The sequence below is a fragment of the Petaurus breviceps genome, unplaced genomic scaffold (assembly GCF_028583685.1).
Source record: "Petaurus breviceps papuanus isolate PSGF00001 unplaced genomic scaffold, PetGlider_PUasm1.0 91041, whole genome shotgun sequence".
Classification (NCBI taxonomy): Eukaryota; Metazoa; Chordata; class Mammalia; order Diprotodontia; family Petauridae; genus Petaurus; species Petaurus breviceps.
This window is the reverse complement of record NW_027187400.1, coordinates 17551663-17574856: the sequence shown is the minus strand read 5'-3', so window position 1 is coordinate 17574856 and position 23194 is coordinate 17551663. Positions and strand designations below refer to the sequence as shown.

Here is a 23194-nt window from a genome sequence, read left to right as displayed (position 1 = left end):
AGTCAGAGTTGTAAAAGTTTATTGTCTGCTTTACAGTGGGTAAGGGTCCTTAAGGGACCTGCAAGTTTATTGTTAGGCTGTACAGTGGACAAGAGTCCTTTAGGGGACCTGCAACCTCAAAGGGGGTAGAATTAAGGATTTTATAGAATAATCAATAGTAGAACCTGTGCCAATTATGCTAACTAGGTGATTAAGGGTGGGATTAGGGAGGAGTTAAGGTGGGGCCAGTAAAGGAACATGCATTTTTAATGTAACTTCGAAGGTATTGCCCATAATTTACTGGGAAAAAGCACAAGGGGGGGGGGGGTCAGCTAGCGGTCAGGGGCTGACTGAGAAGTGCCCAGTCTGCCACCCATCAGTGTCATGTTTGACAAGATGTCTGGAAACCAAGGTTAACAGAGACTCAGTGTGTGGATAATAGGCTAAAGAGTTAACCCAGAGATAGGGTCCTGAAGGATTCATGCAGGCAGCCAAGGAGTCAACCTAGAGATAGGGTACTGAAGGATTCATGGGGGCAGCAGGACACTATACAAGGGGGAGATAATAGTTGCCTAAGCTGGAATGTTTATAGATACTTTTGTAAAGATTCACAGGTGTAGCTTGTCACTGTTCCAAGCTGAGATAAACAATTCATGAGTTGTTGCTGGGCAGAGTTAATGCTCTGAAGCTGGGGGGTGGGGAGTGTGATTTTACAAACTGGTTTTTCAAATTGGTTTTACAGACTGATGTTACAAAGTGGTATTACAAATTGATGTTACAAATATAGATCCCAAGCTCCCCATCAGGAGCAACACAATTACAGCATCCCATAATCATTACCCCTTCCTCTAATACCTGCTCCTGTCTTACTCTCAATCCACATGAAGACAAGAGCTATAACTTTAGGGGGAATGGGTCACTCCCTTTCTCCACCACTATACAGAGATGGAAGGAACCTTAAAACTTAAGATGTCAGAAGTGGAAAGACTCTTAGAACCCAAAATGTCAGAGGTGGGAGAGCCCTGAGAACACAGAATATCAGAGCTGGGAGGGATCTCTTAAGTTTTCTTAGACCAGAAAAATGTGTCATTCTGACCTTTTGTTGACTCTACTATTCTAACATTTGAGTTGAGGCATTATTTTAAGGTTGTTTGGAGGGAAATGTTTGGAGAATTTAGCTGGGAGGCTGCCCTTAATATGCCATCTTGGCTTTGCCTTCTCCAAAACTATCACTCTTTGCAGAGGTTATGATGGTATACTGAGAGAACTCTAGAGAATCAACTAAAAACTAGTTGCAAATAGCAACTTTAGCAAAGTTGCAGGATAGAAAAACACACATAAATGATCAGCATTTCTATATATTTCCAACAAAACCCAGCAGGAAAAGATAGAGAGATTCCTTTTAAAATAACTGTGGACATCACAAAGTGCTTGGGAGTTTACCTGCCAAGACAAAGTGAAGGACTATATGAACACAATTATAAAACACTTTTCACACAAATAAAGAAAGATCTAAACAATTGAAGAAATATTCATTGCTCAAGGGTAGGCTGAGTCAATATTTTAAAAAATGACAATTCTACCCAATTTACTTGTTTAGTGTCATACCTATAAAACTACTAAAAAATAATTTTACAAAGCTAGAAAAATAATAAAATTCATCTGGAAGAACAAAAGATCAAGAATATCAAAGAAATCAATGAAAAAAAGTGAAGGAAGGTGACCTAGCAGTATCAGATTTCAAGCTATGTTACAAAGTCGATAATTATGAAAAACAATCTAGTACTGGCTAAAAAATAGAGCAGTGAATCAGTAGAACGGCAGTAATAAATGAGCATAGTAATCTAGTTATCTGATAAACCCAAAGATCTAAGTTTTTTTTTTCTTTTAAGCAATTGGGGTTAAGTAACTTGCTCAAGGTTACACGGCCAATGCTCTTACTCACTGTGCTACCTGGCCACCCCAAGATCTAAGTTTTTGAAACAAGAACTCACTATTTGACAAAAATTGCTGGGAAAACTGGAAAGCATTTTGGTAGAAGTTAGGCACAGAACAACATCTCATATTGTATACCAAGATAAAGTAAAAGTGGGTACATGGTTTAGATATAAAGGATAATATCATAAGCAAATTAGGAGAGCAGGGACAATTTTACCTGTCAGGAGAAGGGAAGATTTTATGACCAAACAAGAGATGAAGAGCATTCCAGGATAGGATGGAGGGAAATATAGTTAGTTTTCCACAACATGACTATTATGGAAATGTTTTGCATGACTACACATCTATAACCTAGATTAAATTGAAATGGGTAATTTTGATTACATGAAATTAAAAACATTTTGCACAGACTAAACCAATGTAGCCAAAATTAGAAGAAAAGCAGGAAATTGGGGTGGGGGGATTTACACCCAGTTTGTCTGATAAAGGCCTCATTTCTCAAATATGTAGGGAACAGAACCAAATTTATAAAAAATAAGAGCCATACTCTAATTGATAAAGGATATGAACAGGTATTTTCTGAAGAAAAAAAATCAAGGCTTTCAATTGTTACATTAAAAAGATGCTCTAAATATCTATTGATCAGAGAAATGCAAATTAAAACAACTTGGAGGTATCCCCTCATACCTATCATGTTGGCTAACATGACAGAAAAGGAAAATAACAAATGCTGGATGGAATGTGGAAAAACAGGAACACTAATGCAATATTGTGAACTGGTTCAACCATTATGGAGAGTAGTTTGGAACTAGAACCAAAGGGCTATAAAAGTGTGCATGTCCTTTGACCTAACAATACCACTACTAGGTTTTTATTCCAAAGAGATGAAAGAAAAAGCACTGAGACCTATATGTACAAAACTGTTTATAGCAGCTCTTTTGGTGGTGTCAAAGAATTGGAAATTGAAGGATACCCATCAATTGGGAATGACTACACAAGTTCTGGTATGTGACTTAGTTGCTCTGATTAAGACAATGATCCAAGACAATTCCAAAGGATCCATGATGAAAAATGCTAGTTATCTCCAGAGAGAGAAGTGACTAATTCAGAGAGCAGATTGAAGCATAACTTTTTCCTCTTTATATGCCTTGCTTTAAAAAAATATATATTTTTTTGTAACATGGCTAATATGGAAATATGTTTTGAAGAACTTCAAATGTGTAATTGATACAGTGCTTGTCTTTTCAATGGCTGGAGAAGAAACAGAAGAGGAGATAATTTAGTGCTTAAATTTTTTCCTTGCCTTTGTTTTTCTGTTTTATTTTTTCCAGTAATATGTAAAAATATTTTTAAACATTTGCCTTTTTAAATTTAAATTTTCAAATTTTCTCCCTCACTCTCTCCTCTCCTTCCCTTGAGAAGGCAAGCAATTTGATATAGATTATACTTGTTCAGTCATGCAAAACGTATTTCCATATTAGCCATGTTGTGAAAGAAAACACAGACCAAAAAGATAAGAGAAACAAAAGTTTTTAAAAAGTATGCTGTGATATGCATTCAGACTCCATCAGATTTTTTCTTTCGAGGTGGATGGCATTTTTCATGCTGAGTCCTTTGGAATTGTCTTGGATCAGTGTATTGCCGAGAATAGCTAAATCTTTCACAGTTGATCATCCTTACAATATCACTATTACTGCATACAAGAAGTTCTCCTGGATCTGCTGGCTTCACTTAGCATCAGTTCATGTGTCTTCCTAGGTTTTTCTGAAACCATCCTGCTCTGCATTTCTTATAGTATAAGCATAATATATATGTAAGTATGTATACACTATGTAAGTATATACTAGAAGTATAATATTCTTATAGTATAGTATTCCATTATAATCATATGCCACAACTTGTTTAGCCATGCCCCAGAGGATGGCCACCCCTCCACAAAAAGAGCTGCTTTAAATATTTTTGCATATGAGTTCTTTTCCTTTTTTTTTTTAATCTGTGATACAGACTTAGTAGTGGAATTGCTGGCTCAAAGAGTATGTAAAGTTTTATAGGCCTTTGGGCATAAGAACTAGAAATGTTAAAAATAAAGAGAAAAAAAGAACAGAGAATGTCAAAGCTGCAAGGGGCCTCAAAAAGGGAATGTTGAAGGGGAGGGGAGGGAGGATCTTAGACCAGGTTATGCCAGAGGGGGAGGGGCCCCAGACCAGGTCACGTGAGAGAAAGGAGGTGCCCTGGGACATGTACGTCAGAGGGGGAGGGGTTTTACCATAGGGAATGTAAAAAGTGGGAGTTAAGAAGAGGAGATGTCAGAGAGGGGAGAGACTGATGTAGAGGAAAAGTAGGTACAGCGGGCAGGCGGCTTCGCCCAAGTCCCAAGTCTCAGGCCCAGTCGGCGGAAGCCGCGTCCCTCTGAGCTGAGGTCTGGCCAGGCCTGCATCCTGGCCCTCAGCCTCCCTCGTCCAACCTAGCGCTCGCCGTCCAGCAGGGAGCGCGCGCTCAGGGAACGCGGGGGCTTGTGGGGCGAGGGTGGGAACGAGGCGATGCCTCCGTGCCTGCCTGTCTCTCTAGCTCGCTGCTTCCGGTCACAGGGCTCCGCCCCTTCCGGGAGGGAGCCGGATGTCCGGGGTCGGGTGCCAAGATGGAGGACTACGAGTACGAATCGGTTCTTTGCGTCAAGCCCGAGGTGCATGTCTACCGCATCCCGCCGCGGGCCACCAACCGCGGCTACAGGTGACCACCTGCCTCCCTTCCCCGCCACCTCCCTCTGCCTTCAGGGGATACCTCCTCCCGCTTTTCTGAGGTGTAGCCTCGCTTTTCCGGGATAACCGCCCTCCTCTGGGGAGCGGGTAATACCCCAACCCCGGTTTTCCAGAATGACCCCACCCTATTAGAAACCCATGGTCCTTCCAGGGATATCACAGACACACCAGAACATCTTGGTTGGCGCAGGGAGTCGGGAAGGCTTGAGCTCGAATTCGGCTTCCAGCCCTTCACCGTGACCTCCTGGGGGAGACACTTCCGCGGTCTGGGCCGCAGTTTCTCCCTCTGTAAAAAAAAAAAAAAAGCCGAGGTGGGGGGGCGGACTCGATGGCCTCCGGGGGCCCTTCTGGCCCCAGGTCTTCGGTCCGGTGAAACTGATCACTGGGGAAACTGACTGGAGGTCCCACCCCCACCCAAAACCCAGAGGGGCGGGCTCCCAGACCAGGACTGCCCCTCCTCCACCCCAAAGCCCCCCACGGCAGGACGCGGACGCTGTCCGGGCAGTACTGGGGAGCCAGGGTGGAGGCAGGTGGTTCAGGAGCCGAACAGCCAGTGCTGGAGATTACCCGGAGGTTGTTGGGGGTTCTGAGAAGCTTTGATTGGACCCTGTGCCCTGAGGGGCCCCTTCCAGCTCCTTTGGACCCTGTGTGGGTCGACCTCTCTTCCACTGCCCAAGATAATCAATCCACTCAGCACATTGATAATGATCCTTTCCTTCCATAGAGTAAGACACCCTCTCATCAGATTAGCTCAAGGCAAAATAGCCTTGGACAGATAGGCGAAGCTGTGGACTGACAGCTGGAAAGGAGCTTTAGAAATCATTCACCCTTTATTAAGCACCTGCTGTGTGCCTTATGCTAAGCACTCACCCAGGCCTGGGGGGGGGGGGTGAGGATATGGGAGAGGACAGAAACCTCTCTCATTCTCAGTTTCAGACCCAAAGTGCTGGTCCTTAGCCTAATGCCCTTAGACATCTAGGCTGTCCCTGTTATTTCAAAGTGGGAATACTGAGGCTTACAGAGGTCCATTGAGTTGTGAGTCATTGATGGTTCTGGGTTTAGGACCCCCAGGCTCCTCCCAGCACAGAACCATCTCAGGACTTAGCTTACCTAGTCATCAATAAACTATCCTAGCATGCTGAGGAGAAGACAGCCAGCCCCTCCTAAGTCAGTGGAAGGGAAGGGTAGAGCACTGTCTTTGGGGCTGGGGAGCACATCTGGCTATGCCTCTTCCAGTGTGACTTGGGGAAATGCTCTTCCCCCTCTGTGCCTCATTTTCTTCAAATTGGACTTGAGGTTGTACAAAGTCCCTTTTGGTTGTGTAGACTATTATCTCATGCCCCCTAGGTGGTGCTTTGTATAGTGAAAGGTGGCTTTGAATGCCACTCCCATTTCCCCAGCTCCCCCTGCTCCCCAAGTGTAACTTCAGCACTGGGCAATCAGCCTGTGTTTGGGAGGACAAGGTGGTGGGTAAGCCGGTTAGGGAAGGAAACTCTGCCTCCCTTGTTCCCTCCCCTCAGAAAAATCTACACCTGTTGTACAACCTGTTGTATTAGCTTTCCTGGGCACTGGTCCAGAGGTTTTGTGCTGTGGGCTTTGACAAATTGACATCAGGACCTGGGAAATAAAAACCCTTTGGAAATTTTATTTTGCTTTGGGGTTTCACCTGAGACGGCTTGTGGGTTTGCCTTGATGTTCTTGTTTCTGTTTCAGATCTCCTGGCAGTTTATGAGCCCTTAGTTGATTTATCCTTAACTTTTTCAGATTTGGGACTTTTTCATGACATTTCCTCCCTACCACCCAAGGTGCCATCAGCAAATATTTTCTAAAAATTCAAGTTAATGAAAGTCAGTTTAGTCTTTAAGACTTTACCACATCAGCCCCTAGAGACACTTGTAGACACTGGGATCATGGAATCCTAGATGTAGAGCCGGGGTGGTCCTCAGAGGGCATCTAGTGGAGCTGAGGCTGAAAGATGTTAAGTTAGGCAAGTGGGTGATGAAGTGAATAGAACGATGGACCCCGAGTCAGGAAGTGGATTTTAGTACTTGAGTTCAAATCCAGCCTCAGATACATCCTGACTGTGTGATCCTGGACAATCGACTTAACTTCTGTCTATCTCAGTTTCCTCCTGTGTAAAATGGAGTAATAACAGCCCCTCCTCACAGGGTGAGGACCAGATGAGATCATATTAGTAAAGTCTTCTGCAAACCTTAAAGTCAGCTGTGCTATTGTCTTAAGGTCAGACAAGGCAGTAAGCCTTGGATGTGGGATTCGAACCCAAGGCCTCTTTCTCTGGAGACAGTAATTACTATTTCTTCTGTATCATGCTGTCTTCTTCAGAGTTGTGGCTAAACCAAGGAACCTGCCTTTGTCTTCTGGTTGTGCCCTCCTTGTATGACATCAGTGACATTGATTTGATTAATCAGTTTTACTCTTTTCAAAGAGCTTTTTTTACCCAAATCCTGTGAGGTGGGCAGTACAAATATCCTCATTTTACAGATGAGGGCACTGAGGGGCAGAAAGAGGAAGAGCTATATCTGTAAGTTGACTCATTTAGCACCATTTACCCACAGAGCTCTGCTGCTCTTGATCATAAGATGTAAGATCCCCAGGAAAAGGAACTGAAAATTGAGCCTGCTGAAGTACATTGAGGGTTCTGCATTTTTGTGGATCTTGGAAGAAATCAGGCATCTTGAGACTTTTGCAAAGGCTTGCTTTCACAAGCCTCATGAGCCAGCCCTGAAGTGGACCCAAGCACGTGCAAACATTTTTATGGAAAAGCAGGGCTCTTGTGACTCAGGATATTTCCTGAGCTGCTTCCTCAAAGCAAACCCGAGATTAGTGTCTAAGAATGTGCTAAAAGAGTTTGTCCTTACTCTAAGGCAAGGTTCCCCAGCTCCTTTCTGCCAGTAATAACCTTCATTGATAAATATTTTGATCCTTTTTTACTTCTCATACAGATTTATGATCTTTCCTTTCTCTTCCTTTCACAACTGCCTCCCTTCTGTTCCTTTCCTCTAGGAATTCAGAGATTTTAGCCCTTTAGAACAGCCAGGGTATCCAGAGGCCCCTCTGTTAAAGGTGAGAAAACTGAAGCCTAGAGAACAGACATGCCAACAGTATCCTCTGACTGGCCCTGAGTCCACTAAGGGGGCCTCCAATTTGCAGCCCTTCCTCCCCTGCTTAGAAACCTCTCCCTGACACCCTGATGTGGCATGTCCCACCTCTCCTCAAAGACTCATATATCTTTGTGTCATCTGTGCTTTTCACACTGTGGGTGCCTAATAAACACTTGTTTGATATAATTGAAATTTTCAGGAGTTCTTTGTTGGTTACCAAGTACATTTTATAAACTCAACATTTTGAAATTTCACAGAATTGCAAAGTTGGGAGGGACCTCAAGGGCCGTGTAGTCCAACCCAAATCCATAAATGATAACTCACCAGTCCTGAGACAGCCCATTCCATGTAGCCAAAGCTCTTACATCAAACCTCATTTGACATCTTGGCTGCTTCCTCCTTTTGTTCCAGTCTTTGCCCTTTGGGACTAAGCAGCATTATCTGATCTCTCTTCTGTAGCCCTTCTGGTACTTAAAGATCTCCTCTCCCCCAAGTTTTTTTCATTTCTACTGTCCCAGTTCCTTTAACCCAGAGATTCTTGAAGTATGATCCCTTGAGACCCTTTAAGAGGTCAATAAGATCAAAACTATTTTCATAATAATACTAAGACATTTTAATTTCTAATAAAATAAATATCAGCAGATATAATCAACATAAAAGCTGGGGGGGAGGGCTTGATAATTTTTGAGAGTATAAAGGAGTCCTGAGACCAAAAGTTTGAGAATCATTGCTTTCATTTCTCCTTATATGGCATGAACTGGAGTCACTTCATTGTTCTGTTCTCAGAAGGCTCTCCATTCCTTCCTCAGCCATGTCTCCCAGCCTTCAATTCAGTACTGCAGGTGAGGTCTGAACATAGCAGAGGACAAGGGAACAGAAATCCTTTTTCCTGGAAGCTGAATACCTCTGAATATGGGTAGAAATAGCATTCTCTTTTGTGGGTGCCACCTCCCCTATGCTTTCAAGATTTTCTACCATTTGTGTGGTATTCCTGCCTTTGTACCTCCCGCATGCAGCACAGGTATTTAAATACCTCCACAGGTATTTAATTGTGATTGACTAGAACCCAAGTCTCATGACTCCCAGACCAGGACTCTTCCATTTTAAAAAATCTTTTTGATGCATTTTATTTTGTCATAACAGCCATTTCCTGATATTCCTTTTCCCCCCAACCCCCTCATGCCCTCCTTTGCAGCAAAAATATGGTTAAGCAAAACTGACTAACAGGATGACCACATCTGATGGTAGATGTCCACTTCTTAGTTGGGAAGAAGGAAATGAATTTTGTCATCTGTACTTCAGGGCCAAGATTGCCTGTTGTCATTATTCAGAGCTAAGCTGCTTCTTAGTGTTACCTGCTTGTATTGTTCTCCCACAAGCCTTCCTACCCTGACCTACTTCTCTCTGGGCCCGAATCTTCAGCCTGTTAGCATTTTGCAGCATAAGAGATATATCCTAGCAGCTTGCTCCTTTGGGAAGTGTAGTGAATAAAAAGGTCATTTCTGAAAGAGTTTGGGAAAACAGCCACATCCTCCAGGGCTTAAGGCACACTGCCCTCTGTTGACAGTTGGCTATGGTGATGCTGGGGCATCTCAGTGGGTTTTTGTCCCTCGTAGGGCTGCAGACTGGCAGCTGGACCAGCCATCATGGAGTGGGCGGCTTCGGATAACAGCAAAGGGGCAGATGGCTTACATCAAGCTGGAGGACAAAACCTCAGGTAAAGAAGAAGAGAGGCCCGAGTATCGTTCTTGCTTCCTCCCATAGAAATCTCTCTTGTGATCAGAGACTTTTCAGGCTTTTATAGCAGTGGTTGAAGAAGCTCCCATCCTGAGATCTAAGCCTAGTGTCCCCAGAGTGTAGAGAATACTTCTATTCAAGGGAGCACTAGCTCTTTTGGGGTCCTTTAGGGTCTAGGCATTGAAGGAACACACTGAAGGAGACAAGAAGTCTGCCAGTTGGTCTGGAGTGACTTTCTTGTAGAAAGCCCTAGTGCAAAAGCATTTGGATAGACATGAATCTTGTGGTATAGAACTTGTTTACTTGGGAATTTTACTTCAACAGCTGAGTAGTTCCTCACAGTGAAAAATACCCATGAATTGGAAGGGTCCTAAATCTTTCCTTATGCCTCCTGGTCAGCTTGCCTAATGGTGATGAGGAGGGCTCATATTTGTACAGTGCCTGGAGGTTGTTTCAGAACTCTCCTAACCATGTCTGGTAAGCACTCTTATTGTTCTCATTTTGCAAATGAGGAAACCAGGGCCTAGAAAGGGAAAGTGATTTGCCCAAGGTCACACAGTGAGTGATTCCTTGAACCTTGATCTTTCTGACTCCTAATTCTAGTGCTGCTTCCTTTCTGCATCAATACTGTGCTGTGTTGAGTAACTCATGGCTTCAGGTCCTAGAGCTGGAAGGGACTGGGAGAGATCACTTAGTCCAGATTTCTTGGTTTATAAGTGAGGAAACAGGCCCAGAGAGGGGAGTTGACATTCCCAAAGTCAACTGATAAGGGACAGAGCTAGGATTCAACTTGGATTTTCTGGCTTTAAAGCGGCTGTTATTTCCTGCTGTATCAGCCTGTCAGAAGTAGTATCTTATGCTCTTCAGAATCACAGATGGGTAGAGTAGACTTAAAAGCAAAGCTTGCTCTAAGTTGTGGAGTCCAGTACAGCAGAGGCCTACCTTGGAGATAGTGAGTTTAGTTCCAAACCACTGCAACAGTGAATATTGCAATAAAGCGAATCACATGAATTGTTTGGTTTCCCAGTGCTTGTAAAAGTTATGTTTATGCTCTTCTGTAGCCTGTTAAGTGTGCAATCGTATTATATCTAAAAAAAGCAATGGACATACCTTAATTAAAAAGATGCTTACCCATCACCGGAGCCTTCATCGAGTAGTAATCTTTTTGCTGGTGGAGGGTCTTGCCTCCATGTTGGTGGCTGCTGACTGATCAGGCCGGTGGTTGCTGAAGGTTGGGGTGACGGTGGCAATTTCTCAAAATAAGACAACAATGAACTTTGCCATGTCAGTTACTCTTCCTTTCACCTGAACACTTAGAGACAATTATAGGGCTATTAATTGGCCTAATTTCAATATTGTGTCTCAGGTCACCAGAAGGGGGAGGCCAGAGGAGAGGGAGAGAAGACGGGAAGGGCCAATAGGTGGAGAGGTTAGAACACTGCATTTCTCTGTTAAGTTTGCCGGCTTATGTGGGTACAGTTCATAGTGCCCCAAAACAGAAATAATAGGAACATCAGTGATCACTGATCACTCTAACAGATAGAATAATAATGAAAAGCTTTGAAATGTTGTGAGAATTACCAAAATGTGACATGGAGGCACCATGTGAACACATGCTGCTGGAAAAGTGCCCATAGGCAGCTCAGCTGAGCAGGCCTTCAGGTGTGAAAACACCACATCTGAAAGCAATAAAGCAAAGCCAAGCAAATGAGATTCGGCTGGCTTTCCTTTTCTACAGAGCACGTGGAAATGTTTGTTTTATTTCATGTTTGTTAGGTTCAGAATAAAATAACATGAAAAAGAAACATCCTTCTGGGGAAATAGTTCACAAAGTCCCAGGCCTTGTTTTCCTCAACAGAACATAACTTTCTTTTTTATGGAGAGAGCCAAACCTGTATCCCCACTCTCCAGCAACCAGTCAGTGGAATGGGAGAGTTTGGACTGAGAGGGAGCTGGCAGGCTTCCACTTAGTATGTAAGGTGTGGGGCAAGTCAGGAACCTCCATGAGTTTCATTTGGCTGCTGCTTGTGTAAAAAGTGGGAGGGAATGGCACCAGTAAGAAAGATCGTGATGCTGCCGCTGCTCATATTTATGTAGAGCTTTCCTATATAGCAGGCACATGCTGAGCGCTTCACAAATATTATCTCATTTGATCCTTACAACAGCTATGTGAGGCAGCTGCTGCTGTTATCCCCGTTTTGTAGATGAGGAAACTAAGGCAGGCAGAGGTGAAGTGGTTTGCCCAGTCACACAGCTTGAAAGTGTCTGAAGCTGGATTTGAACTCAGGTCTTCCTGGATGTGGAGTCAGGAAGACCTAGGTTCATGCTGGGCTCTACTTTGGGCAGCTCTCGAAGAGCATCCCTGCCCCACTTTACAGTGAGCATACTGAAGGGCAGAGAGGGGAAGAGACAGCTTGCATATTTGGGGCCTGGCACTCAACTCCTAGTTGGTTCTTCTTTCTTTACTTTACTGTGTCTTTGTTTGCTCGGCAGTAGGTCCACCTCTTACTAATTGGAATACTCATGTTCTCCCCACACCAGACATTTGTTGATTTGATTTTAATGAATGCTGCCCTCTCCAGGGCTGCCTTTTTGGAGGAAGGTGGGAAGATGGGTGGGTGTGCAGATGGAGGGGGTGCCCATGGCCTGTGCTCTGAGGAGGTCATGCCTGGTGGCCTTGGTGCTGGAGCACAGCTTGGGGGAGGGCTTGTTCTTCACACTGACTTCCGCTTTCAGGAGAGCTCTTCGCCCAGGCACCTGTGGAGCAGTTTCCCAGTATTGCTGTGGAGAGCGTGACAGACTCGAGCAGATACTTTGTTGTCCGTATTGAAGATGGGAGTGGTAAGTGAGCTGCTCGCTTGGGGGGAAACCTTTTGCCCTGGAATGATGGTGGGATTCACGGTGCTGTATTCCCACAGGGCGGCGAGCATTCATTGGCGTTGGCTTTGCTGACCGTGGGGATGCCTTTGATTTTAATGTAGCGCTGCAGGACCATTTCAAGTGAGTAGGCAGCCCCCTCTGGACAGCTGACTTCTTGGATGGGCAGATTTCCATTGCAGATATGGAACTGAAGCCTACAGCTCCTCGCTGACATGGCTGCCACCCAGCTGGTCAATTGGACCTCAAGCAAGTCCCACGTGCTGGGCTATGGGGCAGGCCCATTCAGCGAGAGCGGGCCTTCCTTGCCCTTCCCTGGGGCCCATCATTTAGCTGCTGCTGTCCAAATGCTGCTTTCATCTTTGCCCTTGGCTGTGACCTCTGTAGGGACCAGGCTGCTCAGCTGCCCTCTCTTCTTCCTCCACTTACCCTGTTTCTCCTCATCTTTAGGATTCACCTTCTCTGATTGCCTTTAGTCCCAAACAACCACTTCCTTTTCTGCCTGTTCATTGTGCTTAGAGCAGGGGTGAGGAACCTCTGGCTTCAAGGCCCTCAAGTGCAGCCCTTTGACTGAATCCAAACATCACAGGACAAATTCTCTCTTATAATAAAAGGATTTGTTCTATGAAACTTGGACACGGTCAGAGGCTGTACCCGAGGACCTAGAAGGCCACAGGTTCCCTGCCCCTGATTATTCCTTCATCATATATGGAGAATAGGGGGAGAGGCTCGATTTACATTCAGAGGACCTGGGTTCAAATTCTGCTTCTTTGTGCTCTCTGTTTTCTTTTAGGCAAGTCTCAGCTTCCTCTTCCATCGGCTGAGGGGTTTGGACAACATGGTCGCTAAGGACCCTTCCAGCTCTTGGTCTATGATTCCAGCATCCTTCTGTCATTTAGCACTTAGTCTTATGCTTGTGAATGGGTTCATTCCCAAAGTGTGGTTGTAAATTGGTCATCTGGAACTTGGAATGTAGTTTTCCATCAGCAAGTCTTACTGATGGCAGCTGATTGCATCTTTGCATGCCCTTGTACCCTGGGCAGCCAGGCTGCTGTCTGGCTTTGCTGCCGATCCTCCCTCCATTTATCCAAACCATTCTCCTCTTCAAGCCCTACCTTGCCCAGCTCTGACACCTCCATAAACCCAAAGTACAGTCCTTGAGGCGAGGCCCAGGTGGGCCTGTTTTCGTCTCCCACTCCTCCAGCCCAGTGCTCTGCATGTGAAATGATTCTTTAGGACATATCAGTTGAATGAAGGAAGTAGAAGGGATCCCTTCTACGCAAGCCCAGGAAGTTCCTGGCTGAGAGTTGGGGTGCTGGCCCTGGGCCATTTGCCTCTTCAGATAATTGTAAGATGGAGAATGTGTGCTCTTTGTCGTGAGGGTCTTGTCTGTGGCTGTGTTTCAAACTGCACAGAGATAGATGCTGGATCTCCTCCCCCTTTGTGTCCTCTGCAGCATCTGGTCGCACAGGCTGCTCGGGCCATGACTTTGGCTACACATGTATGGTGCTGGGGGAGGGTGCGCTCTTGGCCTCTCTTCCCTTCCCTTCCCTCCCCTTACCTTGTCTCCTTCCTCTCCCTAGGTGGGTAAAGCAGCAATGTGAATTTGCCAAACAAGCCCAGAACCCAAGCCCTGGCCCCAAGCTAGACCTGAGCTTCAAGGAGGGTCAGACCATCAAGCTCAACATTGCGGTAAGACTGTCTGCTTTTCCCTGGTTCTGTACACAGCTTGGATGGAGCTGTGCTTTGGACTCGCTGTGACCTGACACGTCTGGCCGGAAACTCAGGGGCAGAGCCAGGCCTTGAAATTGTCTAGCTGACTTGGCTTCTTTGAACTACATAGTGAAATTCAAGAATGGGAGTCAGTGAGACTGAGTGAGCGGTTGTGTTTGGCCAGAGCCAGAGCCTCTCTGCCCTAGTGGCCAGCCAGTCAGGCTCTGGTGTGGAGATTTGCTCCTGTTCAGTGGGTTTTTGAGGGGGACTGTGAGGAGGAATTTGTGATCCAGGAGGAAAAGCCAAGTGGGGTCTGAGATTGTGCCCTTTGATCACATTGCTGTGGGTAATAGACCAGCACCTAACTGATGGTCCAGAACAGCCTTTATATGGAAGATACTGTGCATGTCTGGTCTTTTTCCCATTTCCCCTGAAGCTCACAGCTTGCCCCTGAAAAGTCAAAACTAAGCGAGACCTTAGATCTGGAATGTCAAAGGCAGAAGTGACTTTAGGACACTGAATGTGAGAGTGGAAAGGGCCCTGGGAGGGTTGTCAAAAGGAGGATGCAGAAGCTCACAAAGAGCCCAGGGGCACATAACGCTTTCTTTTTTTAAAACTTACATTTACTCATTTATTTGTTTTTGAATAATGTTTTATTTTCCCCCAATTACGTGTAAAAACAATTTTTAACATTCGTTGGGTTTTCTTTTGTGTGTGGATGTTTTGAATTCCAAATTCTGTCCCTTCCTTTCACCTCCCCCCTCCCTAAAATAGTTAAGCAGTCTGATACAGGTTATACATGTGCAGTCATATAAGACATTTCCATATTAGTCATGGAAAGTTCTTTCAGCAGATCTAACCCCAACTCCAGGACTCTCTTGTAATAGAGTCTTGTCTGTTTTCTTACATGTTGAATTGGAGATGACCCTTTGGAAATCAGGAGGTGGAGCCAGGCAGGGTGGGGCACATGGAGGTCTCTACTTCTGTGAAGACTGAGGCTCATGGATCATTTGATCACTAGGGTTCTGAGCTCCAGCAGGACAAAAGCTTGATTGGCTGTCAGCACTAAGTATGGTACCACCATGGGGAGCCCCTGGAGTGGAGGGCCAACTAGGCTGCCCAGTGAGGAGCTTAGCCATCCCAGGCTGGAAATACAACCAGTCAGAGTTTCTGTAATAATTCATCTTGGGATCTGAATTGAGCTTTGGAGAGATAGACCTAGTCTCAAAAAAGGAAAACTAAAGAGGGGCAGGCCAGAAGGGTGGGGAAAGTAGGGAAGGATTTAGAGAGGTGGGACATGGTGGTCCTTATGCCTCTGAATGCAGCCTAGGATTGCATTCTTTTTCTTGACTACCACACTTAGTGGATGGACACTATAAGCCATCTGTTCTTTCATGCATATTAACTGGGGGTGAATGTTGTTGGAGGTAGATGGGTTGGGACCATGGACCAGGAAAGTCATGGCCCAAGGAATTGGCTCTTTGGGTCACCTGCTGGTAGCCCCTGCCTTGTTGGTGTCACCAGAGCCTTTTCTTCCTTCTTAACTTGCTCCCCCCTTTTTGTTTTTCTGGTGATTCCAGTGATGACTTTGGGATTCCTTCACGTTGGCCATCAGAAGACTTGTGGGTCAAATCTTTGTCATAACAAAACAGTCATGTTGAAATTATTTGGTTTTGCTGGAATTGTGTTGCATCAATAATGACTTGCGATAAGTGTGTTGTCATCCGAAACCTTACCTTCATTTGTTATAATGTACAGAGATTTTAATTGCCCTCCCTGTGGCACAAGGGAAAGAACGTGGGCTTGGGGATGTAGGACCTCTGCTCAGAGCCCAGTCCTGCAGACTCCTTGGGTGACTTTGGAATACATCATGCCATCTCCCTGGGCCCCACTTTCCTTAACTGTAAATGATGGGGTTGGCCTCCATGGCCTCTGAAATTCCTTCTAGCTCCAGATTGACGATTGTGACCTCATTAAGACGGTATCTGTTTTAACAGACTTTGCCTTGTAGATTATATGGCCCAAATTAATTATGTCAAGTCACAAAATGTCCTGAGCAAAAGCTGCACTGGGGCATCCTGTAGAGGAATGTCTTGTTGGACAGGATGCTCTGGGCCCTCTTCCCTCTGAGATGCTGGTCAGCAGTCCCTCCCCCACCCTCCCCCCCAAATGCCTGGTTTTCACAGGGGCCATTTCCAGGGCAGCATCTTACAAAGCAGCTGTGGTCTAGTGGAAAGCTTCCCAGTGGTGGAGTGAGTTAACCTGAGGTCAGTGTCCATTCTAAGGTACACTAGCAGCCCCTAGAACATGGGACCTTGGAATTAGGACCCAGACTATGCAAGCCAAGAAGGACCTTGCAAAATAGACTAGTTCCTTTCTAGTTATTATCTATAACATCAACATTCGATGCTTTAATTTCTCTTCTAACTCGCTAAATTGAATTCTGTTCTTATCTTTAGAATGTGAAGAAGAAGGAAGGATCAGCAGGAAATGCCAAGTCCCGGCTGTCCAGCAGTGCAGGAATGAGCCTTCTGCCTCCTCCTCCCCCAGGGGGCAAAGTTTCTGTTCAGCCCCCTCCCCCTGGGGAGCACTTCCCTAGAGGGGTGGCCCAGGCCCAGCCAGCAGCTGCTCCAAGTTCGGGTGAGTACCCAGACAGGGCTCCTGCTTGGCCTATTTGTTGGCAGCCTGTGCCACTTTTCTCCTGGAAGGGGCAGGGTTTCCTCTGTACTCCTCGTTCCTTGCAGATTCTTGGGACTAGGCACCTCATGGTACCTAGTCAGGAGCCAGTACTGTGGGAGTCATGGGGTCAGTGATGGTTCCAGTGAGCTTGGGAGTCTGGTGGTGTTCCCAGAAGTCCCACATGGCATCTACTCCTCGCTGCCCTGCCCACCTTGTTTGTCCAGCTGCTTCTTCTAGTCTCCTTGCCTAGGTCATGCCTGCTGACTGTGAGTGTCCTCCAGGCCTCTGTCCTGGGCCCTGTTCTCTGTCTCACTGACTCTTAGCCCCCAGCAATCAAGTAATCATCCCTGGGCACTTGGTTGCCAGATCTGTACATCCCACCGTAATCTCTCCCCTATCCTGTGGTCCCACATCACTGACTGCCTTTAGGACATCTCAGATTAGTGTCCTGTAGACATCTCACACTCAGATCCCAAACAGAGCTCATTGTCCTTCTCCCCCAAGCCCTCCCCACTTCCGGCCATCTCCATTACTGTTGGGAGTCCCATATCCTCCCAGTCACCTACTTTCAGTGTGGGTGTCATCCTCCTCCTTGGCACTCACCCCACATGACTGTGCTCTTGCCAGATCTTGAGCTTTCTCCCTCCACAGTATCTCTCCTGTGTGTCCCCTCCTCTCTACTCACACAGCTGAAAGCCCATCCAGCTCTCACCTGTCCTTTTGCAGTAAGTGAGCTTCTGTCTCCAGTTCCTCCACTCAGCTGCCAAGGCGATTATCTGCCTAGGTCACCCCTGTCACCTGCAGGATCCTAGAGCATGAAATGGTCTCCTTCACCTGACCCCTTTCCTCCTGGCCATTCTCTTCAGGCCAGTCATCTCTACAGGCTCGGTGACATAAACTCCATGGGCCCAGGATGCTCAATCTCCCATCTCCCATCATCACCATGCTTTTGTACTGGTGAATGCCCTGCCCCTTCAGCACCACCTTCCCATTTCCCTGGCTTCCATTAGTACTCAGCTTATATGCTGCCATCGGCAATAGGCTGCTCCCCCCAGGATCAGTCATGCCCTGTCTATACCATATGTAGTTTGTATGCATTTAGTTGTCAACATGTCTCTTCCTATTTAACGTGAGCTCCTTGAGGGTCACGGCTGTGCTCTGGACTTTCTTTGTATACCCAGGCTTCACCCAGTCCTTGGCATGTGGTAGGCTGCCTCTGATGTGAGCCGGGGGGCTGCTCGGCAAGCTGTGTTTTCCTTCCCTGCCTCCAAAAACTGTGTGTGGTGTTTCTTCCCTTTCCTGGGCTGGGCCCTCTCTGAGTGGGCCCCTTCCAGGTCTCCAGAGGTGAAGGGGCACAGGGCCACAGGGCCAATTCTTTGTCCTTTCCTGAAGGAGCTCTTGCTGGCCTCATTGACTTTAAAAAAAAAAATTCATAGATGATTTTATCCTTAATATAAAAAATTAGGATAGCAAAATTTCCCCAAGTATTGATTTATATTGTTCACAACCAACACGTAAAAGTGTAGTTTCACACAAAAAGGATTTTTTCAATGATTCCCTCAACTTTTTTTTTATTCTAATGATATTAAACTAAATACAGTAATAATTGAACACATGGTTCAATACACACAAAACTTACACCTTCTGAGTTACAACAGCAGCACCTATAGTCATGTGTGTAGATACTGGCAGATATTTCCACTAAGAACAAAGTAAGTTATTAAAACAAATTTTAAAGCACTGCCATTTTTTTTACCAGAGTTTATACTCCTTTAAGCGTCTCAGAACTTAAATCCTTCCTGTGGAGATCAGTTCTCCTAAAACTCAAACACTTAGTCTAGTAGGTCCAAAAAGTTTTTAATCAGAACCAAAAGAAGCTCTCAAATTATCTTAAATTGCCTTGTTGAACTTTGAAAGGAAACAGGAACTTTCACTGAGAAAAAAATTATTTTAACTTTTTTTATTTATTTATTTTTTAAGAAAGCATTTTTAGGGGCGGCTAGAATTCACTGGCAAAATGAATAGAGCACTGGCCCTGGAATCAGGAGAACCTGGGTTCAAATCCGGCTTCAGACACTTAACACAAAAAACTAGCCATGTGACTTTGGGCAAGTCACTTAACCCCAATTGCCCTCAAAAAAAAGAAAAAAGAAAACAATTTTAAGAAATTTAATCTTATGCAAAAAATCTAATATTTATGAAAAGAATATGGGACCTTTTCTTTTTCCTTAAGAGAAACTGACTTTCTCTTTAAGAATATAACCCAACACAGAGCACTTGGCAATCCATAAACCGTTCTTTGTCCGAGAGATTGAAAGCAGCCAGGACATTGGTTTCATGAATTGAAAAACCCAAAAGCCTGATACTTAGACTTCTCATGTTTTACAGCTGTGATCTAAACTTCAGGGGCATAAAGGAGACGAGAACATAAATACTTGGTTTAACTTGTCTTCATCACCTCAGAAAGACATGGTTTGTAGGGCATTTTTGCTTCTTCCATGCTGTCATTAAAATCAGTGAGCAATTTGAAGCATAACAGAGAGGTGGGCAGTTCAGCACCTAACGCCACTTGCAGAATCCACAAAGTCAAAGTAAAGGCAGCCATGAAGTGTTGTTCCATTTCCCATTCATAGAGTCAGATGAGTGCAGGTAATAAGGTAACTGTAAGAAGTACTTAAATTATGTCAGGCCCTCTCGTTTTGGCAAGGTGAAACACATAGTTCTAGTGCACACACGCTTGTCCTAAATGACAGGGGAACTTTGGAGAACATAAAAGGTGTTAGGACCCAGCATTCACCTCATCAAATGCTTTCCTAGCCTGTCTCACTTCTTCATTCATAGTGAGCAAGTCCTTAACTCTGGCAAACATCCTCCGGTCCTTTCAAATCAAGAAGATGATATCTTCAATCTGCACTTGACCTTGTCGTCCAGTAGACATTGCTTTGTGAATCATTTCAGTGATGAATTCTATGACAAGGTCTTCCAGAATATCCACTGACTCAGTGTAAGGATTTTGGTCATCATCAAAGCCATACATCATATGCCTTAATTCTTTAGAGAAAAGTCTTTTCCTTTTACCCTGTTCACCATCTGTTCTTCCTCCCAAATCTTCATTATCTTCCTCAGAAGTGGGATCCTCCTCTGCCTCAGACATCCCGTCCCTATCTCCAGCCATCAGAGATTCTGCTCTGCTCAGGGGCCACTCATTGGCTTTTTATAGTGCTCCTCATCCAGTGTCAGTCTCTGACTGATGTTAACACCTTCACCTGTTAATTTCCTTCCAGGTGTTAACTCTGCCCTTCCCCGCTCATATTATCCTCTCCTCCAGTTGCCTGGTCCTGAAGGCAGAGGCTGCTTTTTCATAGTTTTGTCTGAGTTTCTCATATCTCATATCTCACAGTGCTTTGGGCACACAGATAGATGTTAAATGAATGTTGACTAGAATGGAATTGAACCAAATCCCCAGATCAGAAAGTCAATAGAGAAAGACCTCAGAGGGCCCAAGAAAGCTCTCCTAAGGTTCCTTGCAGAAAAGTATCTTTCTTGCTCTCGGTTCTTGTCCAGACCTTAAGGCTCTTAAGCAATAACTTGCCACACTTGGTAAGCTGATTTCTCAGCTTCTGGTGAATGTCATTAGAAGTGGGCAAAATGACCAAGGGTGGCTGACAGCCTGCCTGGGGGAGGAGGCCAGCAAATGAGCTGGCAATTAGACCTCCACACAGTGTGGTTTTAACACCTGAAGGGGGTGGGGACAAGTTTTACTTACTACATGAACTCCTTCCCTTCTTGATAAATGAGGTATCACTGTGTTTCCATTTGGGCCCTGTCTTTCTTTCTCTACTGCTTTAAGGAGTGCCAAAGGATGGGTTGGATGAAGAGGGGAGAGGCAAGATGATCAGGGGTTCTTACTGGAAAGTAGCAGCTGAACAGAGGGGATCTTGAGAGTATTCATTGGCTAAGGGCCCAAGGATCCTGAGAAATAGTGGGGAGACAGATTTCTCTTTGGCTGTCCCTGTTCGGCATAGTGTTGTGCACATAAGTAGTTAATTCAGTTCTGCAAACAATCAGCCCCTACTTTGTAAGACAGCATTCTAGGTGGTGATCCATGTAGGACTCAGATCCTCATATCTTTCTCTTTTCTCCTTTTCAGATGCCACCTTACCCTGGCCACAGCTGAACACCACCACTGCTGCAACAGGGGATGTCTGGGGTGACTTTGCCAAAGCCTCAGGGTAAGGATTCCTTTGGTTCACACTCTGCCCAGATGACCTTGGGGTAGGCAGTGTCTTGGGGAGCTTGGAGCCGGTGAAGAACAGAAGCTTCCCCAGGTCTCAAAAGGCAGAGCCAGGAAGTGGGTACATGGGCTCCTTATTGAGACCCCTTTCTAGGTAGGAAAGGACACATGTAGAGAGCTCATTCTTGCACCAGTATTTGTGAAGGCTCTTGCCATTAGATATTTCAGAGGGTATTGGGAGTTGGCATTATTTGTAAAAACAGTGTCAGAGGTGGGAGGGGCTTTGGAACATGGAGTGTCACAGGTGGGAGTGGCCTTACTGGGAATCCTGTGTTGTGTTTTGCCTTCGCTTTGTCCCATAAATTCCTTGTCCCTGCTTTAAGCTCCTCATAAAGAGGTGCCAGCAAACAAGCAAGTTGGATTTTGCTCTTTCTAAGGGTATGAAGCAGTTCATTTGCTGATGGCTCTTGTGCTTTACCTATTTCTTTTAAAAGCACTAAAATCAGTTTCCCCTTCACAGGTCCACCTCAGGCCAGACTCAGCAGAGCTCAAACTGGGTCCAGTTCTAGCCTGGGCCCAGCTTTTGCTTTCCCAATGTGCCTCCTGGGGAAGAAGTGTCTTTACTGTGGACCAAAGGGTGGAGGATCTGGATTTCCTCTGCCTCTCCATGTGGACCGTGCCTCCTTTCCGTCTTCCTCCTTTACCTCCCCCAGGTCCTGTTCCTCTGTGTTTGTGGCATCACTTGTCTGGGAATTGTAGAAGACTTCAGGGTTCAGCACTGAAAACAGAGAGCCCCAGAGCAGGACCAGAGAAACTGAGGCTACGTCCTGCTCCCTCCTTCTAGGGCTGGATAGAGACTTGGGACTCTGGCTGCAGGCATTTCTGATCCATTATCTAATGCAGACTCAAGGGATGGGGGTCAGTTTGCTTCCCTGACTGAAGCCTCTAACCATAGTGTTTACATGTTTAAAGTGAGGGCTCAGTTGACATTGGGCATTGGGCTGTTTCCTCCATCTCCTTCCACCATAGTTACTAAAGTCAGGTCCCATTGTGCCCTTTGGAAATGGAGGCACCCATCCAGGTTTCCCAGTAGCCTAAGGGGTGAGAAGGCCCTTTGGGAGGAGATCAGGAAACACCCATTTGTATTAAGCCTTTCTTTTCTAACATTTGCTTTGCCAATCTGCATAATCCACACTAACCATGGGGAATAGTCCCAGGATCTCAGGAGGGATCCACTTCTGGCAGCCACAGTGCCTACCTGCTCTTTGGACTCCCCTCCTCAGGGGTTCGGAGGGCACCCTGTGCTGCTAAGTAGAAGTTGGAGGCATTGGGCGGGCAGCTGGGAGTGTGTGCCCACTTGGGAGGCCCTTTTCTCCAGGCCCTGCCAAGGAGATCTGCTTGGGCTGGGCCTGCTCCAGGTGGTTTCTAAGTGCCTTGTTGTCTAAGGACAACCACTTCCTTTTCCTTTCTCCTATGTGCACTGTGAATGAAAGCTAGGAGCCATGTGGAGGTATTCGAGGCAGGCATAACACCTGCACTACTGTTTGGAAAATAACCGTATCTCTGCAAGCCTCTGAAATTCCTTTTCATGCCTTGTATTTGTACATTGTCTTTCATTGGAAAGCATTCAGGTTTTTTGGATTGAATGTTTTGTTGGGAAGGCCTGAGTAATGGCTAGAGACCATGAAAAACTTTTTTTGAAAAACTCTCTTTTTACTGGATTAGAGTGAAGATTTTTTGGATAAGAAAAACGTTTGCCTTTACTAGTTTATGTCAAGGAAGAGAAGGTTCTTGACCATGTATGTGCTCACCGGGTGGCTCTTAAGTGCCTTCGGCTTCTCTGTACCTGTTCAGAAGAAGTTTGGGTGATTTCTGAAGCAAAACCTGGAAATGTGTGTGTTGACTTGAAACCAGAAATTTTTTTTTAAGTGCCTAAAGTCAGTCAGTCCCTGGTGGAACAAGCTGGATGAGAATAAATGATACTTGGACACATTTGCCTAGGGCATGTTCATTAAGCAGATGTGTTCTTAAACTTCCATGGGACAGGTATTGGTGGAACTGTAATGGAAGGTGTGAATCTTCTCTGTTGTGATCACACCTAGCCAGGTGTTCCCCAGGAGAAATTTAGAGCTGGGATGGGCTCCTCTGAGGTTCTC

General features: G+C 45.5%; 1 protein-coding gene and 1 pseudogene across 3 annotated transcripts; one reads left to right on the top strand and one right to left on the bottom strand.

Annotated features, from left to right (window-relative positions):
• The first annotated feature begins 4183 nt into the window (after window positions 1-4183).
• On the top strand, window positions 4184-23030 carry NECAP2 (NECAP endocytosis associated 2). Of its 3 annotated transcripts, XM_069079088.1 has the most exons (8): window positions 4445-4647; window positions 9415-9515; window positions 12272-12376; window positions 12454-12535; window positions 13996-14104; window positions 16585-16765; window positions 20955-21036; window positions 21559-23030. In XM_069079088.1, the coding sequence occupies exons 1-8, from the start codon at window positions 4556-4558 to the stop codon at window positions 21605-21607; spliced, it is 801 nt and encodes a 266-aa protein (XP_068935189.1). In that variant the 5' UTR covers window positions 4445-4555; the 3' UTR covers window positions 21608-23030. The 3 variants fall into 3 exon arrangements, with proteins under 3 accessions (XP_068935190.1, XP_068935189.1, XP_068935188.1); XM_069079089.1 differs by lacking the exon at window positions 9415-9515 and having other exon boundaries at window positions 4184-4647; XM_069079087.1 differs by lacking the exon at window positions 20955-21036 and having other exon boundaries at window positions 4492-4647; window positions 16585-16737; window positions 22403-23030.
• Window positions 16772-19971, bottom strand: LOC138154364 (transcription initiation factor TFIID subunit 13 pseudogene; annotated as a pseudogene).
• Window positions 23031-23194: the final 164 nt, after the last annotated feature.

Bases quoted from the DNA above. Each gene is read 5' to 3' on its own strand.
- NECAP2 (XM_069079088.1), top strand. From the start codon at position 4,556: ATGGAGGACTACGAGTACGAATCGGTTCTTTGCGTCAAGCCCGAGGTG. The intron at 9,516-12,271 runs GTAAAGAAGAAG...TTCCGCTTTCAG, and splicing joins GCTGGAGGACAAAACCTCAG to GAGAGCTCTTCGCCCAGGCA. The intron at 16,766-20,954 runs GTGAGTACCCAG...TCTCCTTTTCAG, and splicing joins AGCAGCTGCTCCAAGTTCGG to ATGCCACCTTACCCTGGCCA.